Raw genomic sequence first — 16,088 nt, forward strand, 5'->3', positions numbered from 1 at the left:
ATATCTCAGCCAATATTGCAGATATCTGAACAAATAAGGTGTCTAGACCCATGTTTTGGGGGTCAGAGATCATAATAAAACTATTCATAAAGTGATCACATGTTGGTGGCATGCTAGTAAGCCAACCTAACCCTTTTACCAATTACAAGACGCCAATATTGGAGATACCAAATAAGGTGTCTAGACAGAGGTTGTTGTGTGTTTAACCAAGGTTTATTTGGATCAAACATCATAATAGAACTCTTCTTGATGTGACCACTCTTCTCTTTCCCATGCCAGATAAACAGTCAAGTAAATGGTTCTCCACTATGCATCACTCATCATCGTTTTCACTGAAATCATCAGAGTTAAACTCATCCTCTCCTTCCTCTTTCTCCTCCTCTTCCTGTTCATGCTCTCCAGTGTCATGGGGATCAACCAGTGAAGTTGGTAGGATAGGACCACAGGACCACACCGGTTTCAACACTCCTTCATCAGTCTTCATCCATCCCTGCCCCTCATCATAGGGTTTTGGTTTTTCCAGAATAGGTTCATCAGCTAGTACAAGGCAACACGGTAGTTCACACGTCGGGCATGTGGCTTCAGAGCAGAGTGGCATGGAGGAAGGCGAACCAGGTCAACCTTAGACTTGCAAGTGAGTTTCTTGTCCTCCCCCACCATGTTGCGTAGCAACTCGGCACGGACAACATCCACTGAAGACATCAGACATCAGACAGGTGAATTGCTCCAACTGCCTCAGCATCTCAGGCTTGACACTCTAGCAGTCACTGAGTTGACTGAATACGTGAAATTGGGGATTCTTCTTCAAGGGCCCCACCTTCCGGGGCGTCGAATGGCGCAGTGGGTTAAGCAGGCGCCCCATATATTGAGGCTATAGTCCTCGTGCAGGCGGCCCCGGTTTGAATCCCGCATCGGACAGCCCTTTCCTGCGTGTCATTCCCCCTCTCTCTGCCTCCCTATTTCCAGTCTCTCTCAACTGTACTGTCAAATAAAGGCATGAAAAAGACAAAAAAATATACTTGGCAGTGGTACAGTCTTCACCACTGAACACATAGAACCCAAGAAGAGTGGTGCGGTAGTCTTCTCCCAGGGATTCTGCAAGCTCAGAGATGTTGAGAAGTTGTTGGGTTAAAGAAGCTTCCTGGATCTTCACACTGTAGGGGTCTGATGAAGTCAGCTTTAGCAGCCTTGCCCACAGCTTCTGCTCGTACTGTAACACGTCCATCTCAACATCAATGGGGACAGATGCACCGGAAGCCAGGCAGTAGTAGTATTGCAGAATCCCTGGGAGAAGACAACCGCGCAACTCTTCTTGGGTTCTATGTGTTCAGTAGAGAAGACTGTACCAGTGCCATCAAAGGGAGAAGGAAGGTGGGGCCCTTGAAGAAGAATCCCAGGTTTCACATATCCAGTCAACTCAGTGACTGCTAGAGTGTCAAGCCTGAGTGAGTTGTGAGTCTTGTTGTCTGTGCCAAGTTGCTACTCAACATGGTGGGGGAGGACAAGAAACTCACTTGCAAGTCTAAGGTTGACCTGGCTGGCCTTCCTCCATGCCACTCTGCTCTGAAGCCACATGCCCGACGTGTGAACTACCGCGTCGCCTTGTACAAGCGAGCTGATGAACCTATTCTGGAAAAACCAAAACCCTATGATGAGGGGCAGGGATGGATGAAGACTGATGAAGGAGTGTTGAAACCGGTGTGGTCCTGTGGTCCTATCCTACCAACTTCACTGGTTGATCCCCATGACACTGGAGAGCATGAACAGGAAGAGGAGGAGAAAGAGGAAGGAGAGGATGAGTTTAACTCTGATGATTTCAGTGAAAACGATGATGAGTGATGCATAGTGGAGAACCATTTACTTGACTGTTTATCTGGCATGGGAAAGAGAGGAGTGGTCACATCAAGAAGAGTCCTATTGTGATGTTTGATCCAAATAAACCTTGGTTAAACACACAACAACCTCTGTCTAGACACCTTATTTGGTATCTCCAACATTGGCGTCTTGTAATTGGTAAAAGGGTTAGGTTGGCTTACTAGCATGCCACCAACATGTGATCACTTTATGAATAGTTTTATTATGATCTCTGACCCTCAAAACATGGGTCTAGACACCTTATTTGTTCAGATATCTGCAATATTGGCTGAGATATAGTGAAATTAGGTTATTTCGATAATGGCGGCACTAATTTGCATAAAAATGATACATGGGACATTCTGACAACTTTTTAACATAGCTCATCATTTTCTACACATGTTTTCCAATCTAGAAACATTGGTTAGAAGTATATTTCCGGGGGGTGCATGATACCCCCCTCTTCCTACTAGACTATACTGTGAGAAAATTTACAAAAACTGTTATCACAATGAGAATACACTACCAGTCAAAAGTTTAGGAAACACCCTGATTTTTCCAGTTTTTTTAAATTATTTTTATTGAAAATAATGCAGTTTAATCATAAGACTGTAAAAAGAATGGACGTAGCACCCGTGACATCACCCATTGGTTTGGGGGAGTCTGTTTTGTGCCGCTACTACGGGGGTTTGAACCGCGCCATGTTGGATTCTACTTGCCATATTTGGAGAGGTGCGGCCGTTGGGGAGAACCCGCCCACTGGCCTCGAAGCAGCGGTCTCCGGACCTGTCACTCAACGTTTCCGCGCCCTAATTGGCCAGAACTTTTAACCTAATAATAGTAAAACGGTAGAGTTTTTTTTTTAAATTCACCCTCCTCAGAGTGTGTGCGGGGGTAGAAACTATCGGTTGAGACCAAAAAAATAAAATGTACCAGGCTGTAAATATGTTTTTATGTAATATGTTGTAAAATCGGCTATTTTAACATAGCTCTCTTCTGGGAGCAACTCCCAGCGACAGCCGAGGGGATTGCAGTTTTTTGAACGCGGAGTTTAATGTCTCAGTACTCTGAATGAAATGAAATCATGGAACAAATGAACAATTGAAGTTAAAAAATAAATCATGGAATCAGATGGTGTAGTTTGAAGCAGAAGTGAGTGGTCCGGTCGTTTTCGCTAATGCTGCGTTCCAGGCAGGCTTTTGAAATCGTAAATTACAGCTTCAAGTCACAACTTACGACTTTGTAGCGTTTCAGGCAACCCACTCGTGTTTTTCCGACCTGTTTTACCGGTGAAAGTCACTATAACGGCCACTCGTAACTTCTGACCGGTGAACTCGTACCAGATCGAACTGGTACCACTTCACGGTCGGAAAAATACGAGTTTCCTTGAACGCACCATAACAGTCCTCGTCGCTACGTCGCTACGTCACCACATTCACGGCGTTCCTTGGCTGCACACACAGCCCTGCATGCCGTTCTCTCTCCTCATTGGATAAAAACTGTAGGATACGATAAATGTTTTCTCTTCGGCTCAGAGCAGAGCAGAGGGACTGAGAGACCCGTGTTTCAGTCCAAACACTCTATGTAAGTGATTGCTGTCAGAAGATATAACTATTTAAGACTTATATTAACACAAATATATCACTCACTTCTGCTTTAACTATTGGGTCACCAAAATCTATATTTTAACAGCATACTGTACATTGAAATGTCTCCTTTAATACAGTCTAAAAAACATTAATTAAATTTGATATTTTTATGAGAAATTATATTGTTTTTTCAGTTGACACCACCTATTTTGTCATGTCCCTCATGGCCTTCAATGAAAGTATACTTATATACCAAATCAAACTATTAAAAAAGTCCATACATTTTGATATTAACCTAAACATCTACTTGTAGACAATTATTCATTATTTAGTTCTGTACCTGAGTAGGCTAACCCCTCAACCCTGTCACACAAATGATTATCCCCCCATAAAAACAATGGAATGATCCATATGAGCATGTACATCAGGAAATGACATCACTGAAGTCTTTTGGACAACAGGACAACAGAAACAGGCAACTGGCTTCCTTCTTTTACTTTATTTTGATCTTAAATTTTGTGATATTGTGGTTGTCAAACTCAATGACTCAACACTGTCACATGAAAAAAAGATAGAAAACTATTACTTACACACACAAAAATTATGCTATAGGTACTATGCTGATTCGTGTTTTGTTTTTCAACGCTTTGTGCCCTTTTACAACTGTGTGCTGATTAGAGTTAGTGGTACATTCCATCTGTTTTCCTAAAGGGGGCAGCAGCATACTGTATAGAGCAACCACCTGTATCTATGTTTTGTCTTTGTACAGTATCGTCCCTCCACCTCCAAACCCCCGCATCAGCATGCCACAATCGTCCATCAACTGTCTGTACCACTGATCTGTGCAGGAGAGGCCATCCCAGCTGACACAGAGCGAGGGCTGCACCACCTGGACAGGTCACCAGTCTGTCATAGGACTGGCTAACAACGCACACACACTCACATTCATATCAACTGGCAATTTAGAGTCTGTAGAGAGCAAACCAGAGTAGACAGAGAGAGAGAGAACCCACAAAGTTCATACACATGAGCAAACTCCAACCAAAAATGTCCCAGGCCTGGGAATCCAACCTACTGTAAAATGTCAATTTAAAGCTAAACTAAACACATAGTTGTGTGATCTGAAGTCAACAACCTGAGCAAATAGAAAGTACCAGAGGTATCACTGTCAAATGTGTCTCTGATTCTGGAGGTCTTCTGATTCAACACTCTACCAACCAACACTCGTTATTGGTAAAATAGTCCACATAAACCTGCAGACGTGTTTAGGGTCATAACCTGTTGAAAAACAAATCATGGCCCCACTAAGTGCAAACCAACTAGATTTCCACTGATTTAATGTCCATTCCTTGTGTTTCTTGGCCCAAGCTATTTTTCTCAGCAGTGGTTTCTGTGAAGGCCTATGTTGTTTTACTTTTTGTTGTTGTTTAAATAAATGTAAGCAATTTTATTGACAGACTTTATTTTGATGTAGTTAAAGGTGTACAGAAAAGAAAATTGAATTTAAGCCCACTCTGGGTCATAAAATTAGTGTAATAACTCATCTATCAGACGATGTAGCCCAAACTTTGTGCAAAATTCTATTTTTGAGTAAATCCGGGATGAAAGTGTGTTTTTTTTTTTCTCCGCATTGGATAATGCAGGCGCACGGATTATACGTCAGCCTGTACACGATTCACCAGCCACTGATATTGGATCCGTTATCCGTCATTCAAACGTCTGAGACACGCACACACACACGGAGCTCGGTCTCGCCCCAAGCTTTGAATATCCCACCCGCTCGATAACGACCAATCAAATTCGTTTTCCTTACTCGGGTAAACTCGTGTTGCAGCTCGTGACAACTCGGCGCGACAAACAGGACAAACAGGACAAACAGGACAAACAGCCATTTCTGTACACCTTTAAGTAGGTCTACATTTAAGTTTATCTTAAAAGCATTTGTGAGACTTTTATTGTGAAAGGAAATATAACGGATGTTTGGTGATGATGTTTAGCATCTTTTCTTTGGTTCGGGGGTTCGGGTTAGGGTGGACTCATGGATGTATTTTATCCATGGGTGGGCTGCACTAGTTCTGGCAAGTGAGCTATACCGTGTTATATTTCATTACCGTACGGGCGTGTACAACTACAATTAGGCTGACTATGTTTCAGGAGACCTTCAAGAATTTCAACGTAAATGTCAACGCTTTAAATGACAGGAATACTTTCTCCAGAGGCGATCCAGTAACTGGACATGTGTCCTTCGACCTAACGAAAGAGACAAAGATCACTTCGATATCGATGCATGTGAAAGGAGAGGTCGAGGAACTTGAGAACGCAACGGCGAAAGTATCCCACAAACAAAGTGGAGCTCTTCGACTTAAAGCATGTCCTCGTGCAAGCCAACAGCAGTATGTACCCGTTGAATTTGTTTGGATGCAACAACTATTATTATCAACACATTGTCAACCTAACTATTGTCTTTTTCTCACAGCTACCGACAACTCTGTGACACTACAGCCCGGCGCACACGTTACCGTTTTCGAGTCAGCTGCCTGAGGGGTGGGTACGAGCTGCTTTCTCCATTCTTTTTTCGTCAGGGGGGTCACGTGGATTTCCAGAAAACAAACACATAAAGCAGCTGTCATAAATTCTATGGAGAAACAAATGCAGCAGATTAAACCAAAATGTTTGTTTGGAATGTTTGTGTTAAAGCAGAAGTAAGCGATCCGGTCGTTTTGGCTAACTTCTTGTCAGCCGATGGAGTTAGCAGTCCCCACCCTCGTCATGGATCTATAGAGTGCCGAAGCGGAAGCAGGAAGTAATGGCCCCATGGGTCCTCAATTCAAAAAAAGACTCCATAGAAATGAACGAGACTGCAAGATTTATTTCGTGATCCGTTTGAAATAATATATATATATAATAAAATTCGGAAGAATCCGTAACCAGAAAGACTACAAGTCGCGTAGGTGACATCACACACCAAATGCCGCCCTTTCCCGTGTCAGTTGGTGACGTATTTTTTGTGGGACACAGATCTGTAGTCCGTAGAGCGTCGTCACACAAAATACATTCTTCTGTTGCCGTTTTACTATAAACTGCTGATTTCTCGGCATGAAACGTGATGTTTTAAACAGGTAGAGGACATATTTTTTGTCATGGCACAATTCAAACGGATCACGAAATAAATCTTGGAGTCTCGTTCATTTCTATGGAGCCTTTTTTCGAATTGAGGTCCCATGGGGCCGTTACTTCCTGCTTCCGCTTCGGCACTCTATTGGTCCTCGTCCCTACGTCACCACATTCACGTACATCCCTTGGCTGCACACACAGCCCTTTATGCCGTTCTCTCTCCTCATTGGATAAAGGTTGTAGGTTGTAAGGTTGTATTTAAGACTTATATTAACACAAATATTCCGCTTACTTCTGCTTTAATATAAGTCTTAAATAGTCATATCTTCCGACGGCAATCACTTATATATTGTGTTTGGTCTGAAACACGGGTCTGTCAGTCACTCTGCTCTGCTGTAAGCCGAGGAGAAAACTTTCCTTGTATCCTACAACCTTTATCCAATGAGGAGAGAGAACGGCATAAAGGGGCGGTCCTCTCTGTGTGTGCAGCCAAGGGATGTGCGTGAATGTGGTGACGTAGGGACGAGGGCGGGGACTGCTAACTCCATCGGCTGACAAGAAGTTAGCCAAAACAACCGGATCGCTTACTTCTGCTTTAATGCAGACATTTTAATATTTTTGTTCAAGATGAGTGCCTTGTGAGTGGTACTTTCGCTTTTTTTTTTTTTTCTAATTTATGTTGTTTCGAAAATTTGAATTAGTACTTGAAAGTATTTGAAATACATTATTTTGAGGGGAGGAGCAAGAAGCACATGATTTATAGAGATTTATTCAGAGGCCTGACAGGTTCACTCATGTTAGCACTTGTTGCAGTGGACCTTTGTCAAAACGCAGTCGTTAACATGGTCATATGTATAAAAGCAGCACACAGAGAAGCAGACTGTGACTCAGATGAACTTGGTATACCTATGTGTTTTAAAACACGCTTTGATCTGCTGAAGGATAAAAATATAATGTAGGAACATGTTCTCATTGTATAGCCTACACCTTATAGTGCTTAATGTACAAGTGCCTCCTCGGTATATTAATTACAAGCCAAACGGCACAAAGTTTGCTTTGTAGAAACTGCCTTAAAACAACAAATTACTATCAGACACACTGCCATACAGTTCTTAGTGTGTGTCTATTTTCTTTATCTATGTAGCCTACTGTCAATCTTGGATTATTGCAGATGTTTACAGGACATTCATCCAGTTTCACCAGTTGACCAAGTTAACTGAAATGTGAGGGGAGGAATGTTACAGTTTGAATATTATTAACACTTAACAACACCATTTAAAAATGTATCAGGATCATGCATTGATGTACTCTACGTGTCATTAGAAAAGTAATTTGACAAAGTAATCTTAAATATGTTTGACTTCTATCACGTCTTCTAACTCTAAACTAATTAAACTGTGTAGAGAGGTTTAGCTCTATAACCTGACTTGATTAGAGGTTTGGGTGCATTAAGGGTCAAAGTGCTCCAGGTGATGATGATGAAGATGATAATAATGATGGAGATGAAGACAAAGATCTGCTACTTGACTGACTCCACCAGATTCCTCTTGGCTTCCTACAGCACAGAAAACACTGATGTAATCTTTTTAGCCTTATTATGGAGCAATGCCAACACCATCATCTTAATTTCCTTGATGAGAGCAGTCTCCTCTTTGTTATTCCGCTGGTTCTCACCCCAAGAAAACCAGTGTGCTGATATTCACTAACCTGGGACGTCTGGCTGAGAGCAGCAATTGTGAGACTTTTATTGTGAAAGGAAATATAACGGATGTTTAGCATCTTGTCTTTGTTCGGGTTCGGGTGGAGTTCTGGCAAGCGAGCTATAGGCTGTTACCGTGTTATATTTCATTATTCACAAAGTCCTTCTCAATATTAGAACGTGTACCGTACGGGCGTGTACAAAATTAGGCAAACTATGTTTGAGGAGATCTTCAAGAATTTCAACATAAATGTCAACGCTTTAAATGACAGGAATACTTTCTCCAGCGGCGATCCAGTAAGGACATGTGTCCTTCGACCTAACGAAAGAGACAAAGATCAATTCGATATCGATGCATGTGAAAGGAGAGGTCAATCTCCAGTGGAAGGGCTATACGGGGAACTTGGAACGGCGAAAGTATCACACAGCCAAAGTGGACTTCTTCGACTTAGAGCATGTCCTCGTGCAAGCCAGCAGTATGTACCTGTTGAATTTGTTTGGATGCAACAACTATTATTATCAACACATTGTCAACCTAACTGTGGTCTTTTTCTCACAGCTACCGACGATTCTGTGACACTACAGCCCGGCGCACACATGTTCCCGTTTTCGAGTCGGCTGCCTGAGGGGTGGGTACGAGCTGCTTTCTCCATTCTTTTTTCATCTGGGGGGTCACGTGGTTTTCCAGAAACCAAACACATAAAGTAGCTGTCATAAATTCTATGGAGAAACAAATGCAGCAGATTAAACCAAAATGTGTAAATAACGTTAATGCCTGAATTTGATGCATTTTCATCTGAATGTTTTTCTCTTTGTTTGTTTCCACCTTTTATTTTGAATGGATTTGCATCAACGCAGAAGCTTCCCATCCCCCTTCAATGGACATTATGGTCAAATAGTCTATTACATAATTGCGGGCATCAAGCGGCCTTGGCATATGAAGAAGGAGTTTGAGATAGGGCTGAACTATGTAAACCGCATTATTATGGACCAGCCTGAGCTGCAGGTAGGTAATGCATGACTGGATGATGTAACTCACCAAGGATGTCCAGGGTAAATACAAAGAAGCATCTCTGCCAAAGTTCCTGCTACAGGTTTTCTCTACTTTATATTGTGAGCTTTAACAGCAACAATATAAAGGTGTTTGCTTAAACTTGATTAAATCGGCATATATTAGATACCTCAAACCAATAATAACACAAGTTGTAACTTAGTAGTCCAGCAGCGAGTTCACTATAGAAAATAAATGAAACTGAATGTACGAAAAATTTACATCACTGCCCCACTGTGCAAATTTACAATTTAAAAAGCAGGAAATGTATAGGCTACAGTATTTTTTTTTTTTTTTTTCTAAAGGTCGTGAGAAGATTAGAAACGTTATTTAAAGGTGCAGTTTGATTTAAGTTTGTGGGTGAATGTACATGTATTGTGTTTTTCAGCACAGTAGATAAAATCTGTTGATCAGTGCTTCACCTCTGTAAATCTGTCAACTCGTCTCTTCTGTACAGGCTCCTCTCTCAGGCTCCAACGAAATGACAGTGTGCACTCTGTTTTGCTCCTCCTATCCTGTCTCACTGAAAGCCAGTACAGAGAAGAAAGCCTTCATTCTTGGTACTGTTACCATCCACCCATCGTTTTTTCTGATATGCATGATAATGAAGTTATCAAAAATTGTCCTCCTGTCACTGTGTCTGTTCTTCCTCCAGGTGAAACTGTAAAAATAACCTTCATGGTTAATAATGGGTCACCTCGTACAATTACTCCAAATGTGATGCTGCAGCAGACACAGGTCTACAAAATCCCCAACAACATTTCCAACAGGCAGGTTCGCAAGACTTTAGAGTCAGTGAGGCAGGTTCGCGAGACTTTAGAGTCAGTGACTGGACAGCCTATCAGCGCTTACACCTCTGACGAGCACACTGAGATCATGCTCACTATTCCCTCATCTGCAGTGGTCTCCATCTCTAACTGCGAGAACCTGACGGTTCAGTATGAAATTAAGGTTGGTACTAATGGAAGCCGGATACTGGAAGATATGATTCATTTGTTTGTGATCCAGTTTGACTGCAAAAATAAAAATCAATTATGGACTCCTTGAATTTAACATTTGTTCATGTTCATTTCTTGTGTCTCCTGCAGGTGAGCCTCAGTGGGTGGGGTGTCCCCGGCCTTGCAGTTGTGTTTCCAATCGTTCTGTGTGAGCCTCCACCTCATTTATGAGTACATATAGAGGAAGGACTCGCCAGGATCCATTTCCTTGGTCTGGTGTCCACTTCTTTTACCTGTTGGGTCAAATTAACTAACTCCTTGGAGTTGTGAAGTTGCCATTTCAGTTTATTTGCGTTGTTGTTGTTGTTGTTGTTGGGAGCGCCTTATGCTATTTCTCAGGATTTTTTACTCAACCCTAACCTGGGATGACTTCTGCCTTTTAACAGGTCAAGGACATGACTGTTTTGACAACCAAATTTTGTGATTTATTTATATTTTTTAAGATGCCTACTTTTCCTAGTTTGACAAACATATGTTTCAAATGTATGGTGCTAATGAAATGTGGCATTGAAAGCAGCATCTGAATATAATATATGTTGTTCTGAAAACTTTATCGTCAGGAAGTGACGAAGGCTCTCAGCCAAAACGCATCAAAGCGTCTTTTTTTACTATATTTGGCCCTTAATGCAGACATTTTAATATTTTTATTTAAGATGAGTGCCTTGGCACTCTCTTTTTTTCAAAATGTATGTTGTTTCGAAAATTTGAATTAGTACTTGAAAGTATTTGAAATACATTATTTTGAGGGGAGGAGCAAGAAGCCTGACAGGTTCACTAATGTTCGCGCTTATTGCAGTGATCATATCTGTTTTATTTGTTAGGATCCCCATTAGCTGCGCTCTAGAACGCCGCTAGTCTTCCTGGGGTCGCCGCTAGTCTTCCCGGGGTCAAATCTAATGTAGAAATTAAATGTATTGTCAGCTTCTACAGTATATACAGCATAGTGCCTCACTTATATAGGAACTGACTCTACAGTATATGAATTACAAGCCAAACAGTGCAACAAGTTTGCTTTGTGGAAACTGCCTTAAAACAACATACAACCATCAGACACAACTGAAACATGAGGGTAGGGATGTTACAGTTTGAATATTATTACCACTTAATACCATTTAAAATGTGCTATGATCATGCATTGATGTACTATAGGCTACATGTCATTAGAAAAGTCACATGAAACATGTTATATTAAATATGAACGTTTTTATTGTTTCATCTCACAGTTGTTTTATGGTATTTAACTGGTATAAAGTGTTCCATGTTTTAGTGCAATATTGCAAAATAATTTATTGTATTCATGAAGCACTTTACCTACATACAGTAATTGGTAAAAAAAAAAGAAAAGAAAAGTGGTAGATATTATGGCATGCCGTTCAGGAAATTAATATTTGAATATGGAATGAACCATATTGAATTAAACTCTGAATATATTGAGTGAACTTTTGAATATATTGAATGAAACTCTGAATATATGGAATGAACCTTGAATATGTGGAATGAACTCTGATTAAATGAAACTCAACTCACTAATAGATTATTCCTTTTTGGGCTATCAATTGTGTTTTTAAATATTTTTTTGTGCATGTTCAGTTGATAACTTGATCTCTATTTACCTATACATGAATAAAGGTTCAATACAAATCTAAAATACATGTCATGTTAAAAGTTAACATGCAATAAATGCAGTAAAAAAAAAAGAAGCAATTATAATGATCTCGTGAATTTGATCATGGTTAGTGGGTCTGAGAAAAAACACCAAAATAGCTGAACAATGTAGTCCTTCACAAAGGAGGCATTGATTTGGACAAGAAACAGTAATCCTAATTTCATACAAGAAAGTTCAATAAAATAGCGTGAGCATATGTAGCCAATTGTTGCACCATTAAGTGTTATTAAACAATGTTTGAAGAGCAGACAACTTGAATAGCTTTTCATGGACTTTGCTTTTATGTCCTGCACTCTTCTCATATTGCACATTCACTAATTGTGAGTGACCACACACAGCAGAAGGAAGTGTCTCAAGTCCTGCAGACCCAGGACCGCAGCCCTCCGGCTCCGCCTTAAATATGGGCTGGGCCCTGGTACATTCTGCGCCTGCGCTGTCTGTAAAGCAGTTTTGTTGACGAAAACTGAGCCAACGTTCCTCAAAGGAGGATAGTAGTTTTGCTGTTGCCACTCTTAAGTGTCTTTTATCGTAGCTCATCGTTTATTTGGCTTGGCGGTGAGTGTGCGTTGCGCGCGTGTTTTTGTTGTTGTTTTTACTTAACTAGGTTTTAACGATGTTTCAGGAGACCTTCAAGAATTTCAATATACATTTCAACGCTTTAAATGAGAAGAATACCGTCTCCAGTGGCGATCTAATAACTGGACATGTGACCTTCGACCTCTCGAAAGATACAAAGATAACTTATATATCAACGCATCTGAAAGGAGAGGTCCATGTCCACTGGACCACCGGCGGAGGGGGATCAAGGAAAAGGAGGAGACAGCGGAGGGTTCACAGAACTGCAGCTCTTCGATTTAAAAGCCGTCCTCATGCAAAGCAACAACAGTATGCCCTATATTTGTTCGGATGCAACATTGACAATCATCAGCAATAAAAGTCATGGTGAACCTAACTATTGTCTTTCTCTCACAGCTACCGACGTGACAATTCAGCCTGGCACGCATATGTATCCGTTTTCATGTCAGCTGCCGGTGGGGTGGGTATGAGCTGCTTTATCCATTCTTGTGTCCATTCTCAACTCAGATGTGTGTTTATAGGCTTTTATCTGATCTGAATGCATTATCATCGAGCTTTTGCAGAACTTTGTGTGTATTTTTTGTTTTTTCTCTCATGCTTCAAGATCTCTTTGTTTCTTCATTTTTAAAGCAGATATCAGCTTCACGGCCGTTTCGGCTAATGCTGCGTTCAAGGCAGGCTTTTGAAACCGTAAGTTACAGCTTCAAGTCACAACTACGACTTGGTAGCGTTCCAGGTAACCCCTAGCTCGTGTTTTTACCATCCTGTTGTCTGTGAAAGTTCCCTATAACGGCCACTCGTAACTTCCGACCCGTGAACTCGTACCAGATCGAACTGGTATGACTTCACAGGAAGGAAAAACACAAAGTACGAGTTTCTTTGAACGCACCATGAGTTAGCAGCCCCCGCCCTTGTCAGGCATCAATTGGTCCTCGTGCTACGTCACCATATTCACGCGCATCCCTTGGCTGCACACACAGCCCTTCATGCCGTTCTCTCTCCTCATTGGATAACACTTGTATCCCACAAGGAAAATTTTCTCCTTGGGTTACAGCAGAGCAGAGTGACGGAGAGACTCGTGTTTAGGCTGAAATACTTCATGTAAGTGATTGCTGACGGAAAATAGGACTATTTAGGACTTATATTAACAAAAACATTCCACTGATATCTGCTTTAAGTGGTCCGGTCGTTTTCGCTAATGCTGCGTTCCAGGCAGGCTTTTGAAATCGTAAATTACAGCTTCAAGTCACAACTTACGACTTTGTAGCGTTCCAGGCAACCCACTCGTGTTTTTCCGACCTTCTTTACCGGTGAAAGTCACTATAACGGCCACTCGTAACTTCCGACCGGTGAACTCGTACCAGATCGAACTGGTACGACTTCACGGTCGGAAAAATACGAGTTTCCTTGAACGCACCATAACAGTCCTCGTCCCTACGTCGCCACATTCACGGCGTCCCTTGGCTGCACACACAACCCTGCATGCCGTTCTCTCTCCTCATTGGATAAAAACTGTAGGATACGATAAATGTTTTCTCCTCGGCTCAGAGCAGAGCAGAGGGACTGACAGACCCGTGTTTCAGACCAAACACTCTATGTAAGTGATTGCTGTCGGAAGATATAACTATTTAAGACTTATATTAACACAAATATATCACTTACTTCTGCTTTAATTGTTTTGTATCAATGCAGAGACTTCCCATCCTCCTTCTGCGGAGTTCATGGAAAAATACTTTACAATATGACAGTGGGCATCAAGAGGCCATGGCATATGAAGAAGGAATTTGAGACGGTGCTGAATTTTGTGCACCACATTAATATGAACCAGCCAGAGCTGCAGGTGAGTGATGTATGACTTGATAATATAACTCACCCAGGACCTTCAGGGCAACTAGCAGCTCTGCCAACCTTCCTTGTCCCTCCCACGTTTAGGCTACTTTATATCGTGACCTTTCCCAGCAAGAAAATTATGGGTGTGACTGCTTTCATTAACAAAAGCTCTCTGCAGTTATGTGTCTCAGTGCTTGTTTTTACTTGACCACTTTGATGTGTGATGTAACAATAAAACTGAACCGAGGTTTGAGAACTTAGAATTAGACTGAAGGTCATAATTATGCACTACTTCAGTCCTGTTCTAAGTAAAATATCCCTAATTGGTAGAAATACAATCCGAGTCGTAACGCCATACACTAATTCCAGGGAGGATTTGAGTGAGCTCACTATGGTGAAAAGAAATGAAACTGAATATGTATGAAATATTCTTTAAATGTGTTCATAATTTGTGCTCTTGCTTCACTGTGTAATTCACAATTAAAATGGTGGAGGTATAAAAGCAGCCAATACAAAACTAAATGGTGGTGAGAACATTAGAAACTTTGTTTATGGTGGCATTTTATAGGTGCAGTTAAAGCTCACTGGTGCATATTGTATCATGTTGTTAACACAGTGGATCAAATCTGTTGATTTTTCTCTCCTGTACAGGCTCCTCTCGCAGGCTCCAACCTGACGACAGTGTGTTCTCTATTTTGTACCTCCAATACTCTCTCAATGACAGCCAGAACAGAGAAGAAAGCTTTCATTCCTGGTATAAAAGCAGCCATCCATCCATCCATCCATCCTTGCTTTCTCAAGAAATAACCATTTGCATGAAGCAATCAAAGGTTGTCCTCCTGACACTACGTCTGTTCTTCCTCCAGGTGAAACTGTGAAAGTAATCTGCAAGTTTAGCAACGGGACAACTCGTACAGTTACTCCGAAGGTGAAGCTGCAGCAGAAGCAGAAATACTCTCTCACCAACAGTGCTGCCAAGAGTAACTGTTCCAAGATTCTGGAGTCAACGACTGGACAGCCCATCAGCGCTCACACCTCTGACGTGTACACTGAGCTCATGCTCACTATTCCCTCATCTGCAGCACTCTCCATCTCTAACTGCAGCATCCTGGTGGTTGAATATGTAATTGAGGTTGGTAGTACTAAGGAAAGCCTTATACTGGGAGATATAGTTAATTTGTTTGTGATCCACTGTGACTGCTACTTTAAGGTGGAAACAACTTATTTAGGAACACATTTTAATTATTGACTCTGTGAGTTTCACATCTGTTTATGTTCATTTCTTGTGTCTCCTGCAGGTGAGCCTCGGTGGATGGTGTGTCCCCGATCTTTCAGTTCTATTTCCCATCATACTGTGTGAGCCCGCTCTACAAATCTATCCCCAACCTCATTTGTGAGTACATATAGAAGGAGGGCTCACCTGGATTTATTTCCTCCTCCCTCTCTCTCCCTCACAACTTGGTCGTGTGTCACAATGTGACTCCACTTACTTTACCTGTTGATTCAAATGAACTACACTCCTTGGAGTTGTGCTGTTGCAACTTCATTTTATTTGCACTGTTGTTGTTGGGAGAGCGTTGTGCTATTTCTCAGGATTTTTGACCCAACCCAATCAGGGATGACTTCTGCCTTTTTATAAAAAAACATTGTCTGGCTGCAAAACCTATTTTTATGGTGTTATTTTGTTTGTTTTTAAAAGTTGCCTCTTTTC

The 16,088-nt window shown here is 41.5% G+C and overlaps 2 protein-coding genes across 2 annotated transcripts; both read left to right on the plus strand.

Annotated features, from left to right (window-relative positions):
- Positions 1-8,570: 8,570 nt before the first annotated feature.
- Positions 8,571-11,621, plus strand: LOC310992041 (arrestin domain-containing protein 3-like). Its single transcript, XM_083980005.1, has 6 exons — positions 8,571-8,732; positions 8,816-8,885; positions 9,115-9,262; positions 9,765-9,867; positions 9,963-10,258; positions 10,396-11,621. The coding sequence occupies exons 1-6, from the start codon at positions 8,609-8,611 to the stop codon at positions 10,474-10,476; spliced, it is 822 nt and encodes a 273-aa protein (XP_083836131.1). The 5' UTR covers positions 8,571-8,608; the 3' UTR covers positions 10,477-11,621.
- Positions 11,622-12,744: 1,123 nt separating this feature from the next.
- Positions 12,745-16,088, plus strand: LOC310991850 (arrestin domain-containing protein 3-like; the record flags this gene model as incomplete). Its single annotated transcript, XM_083979781.1, has 6 exons — positions 12,745-12,856; positions 12,944-13,007; positions 14,240-14,387; positions 15,029-15,131; positions 15,244-15,509; positions 15,676-16,088. The coding sequence occupies 6 exons, from the start codon at positions 12,745-12,747 to the stop codon at positions 15,772-15,774; spliced, it is 792 nt and encodes a 263-aa protein (XP_083835907.1). The 3' UTR covers positions 15,775-16,088.

This window comes from Trachurus trachurus, assembly GCF_905171665.1.
Source record: "Trachurus trachurus genome assembly, chromosome: 9".
Classification (NCBI taxonomy): Eukaryota; Metazoa; Chordata; class Actinopteri; order Carangiformes; family Carangidae; genus Trachurus; species Trachurus trachurus.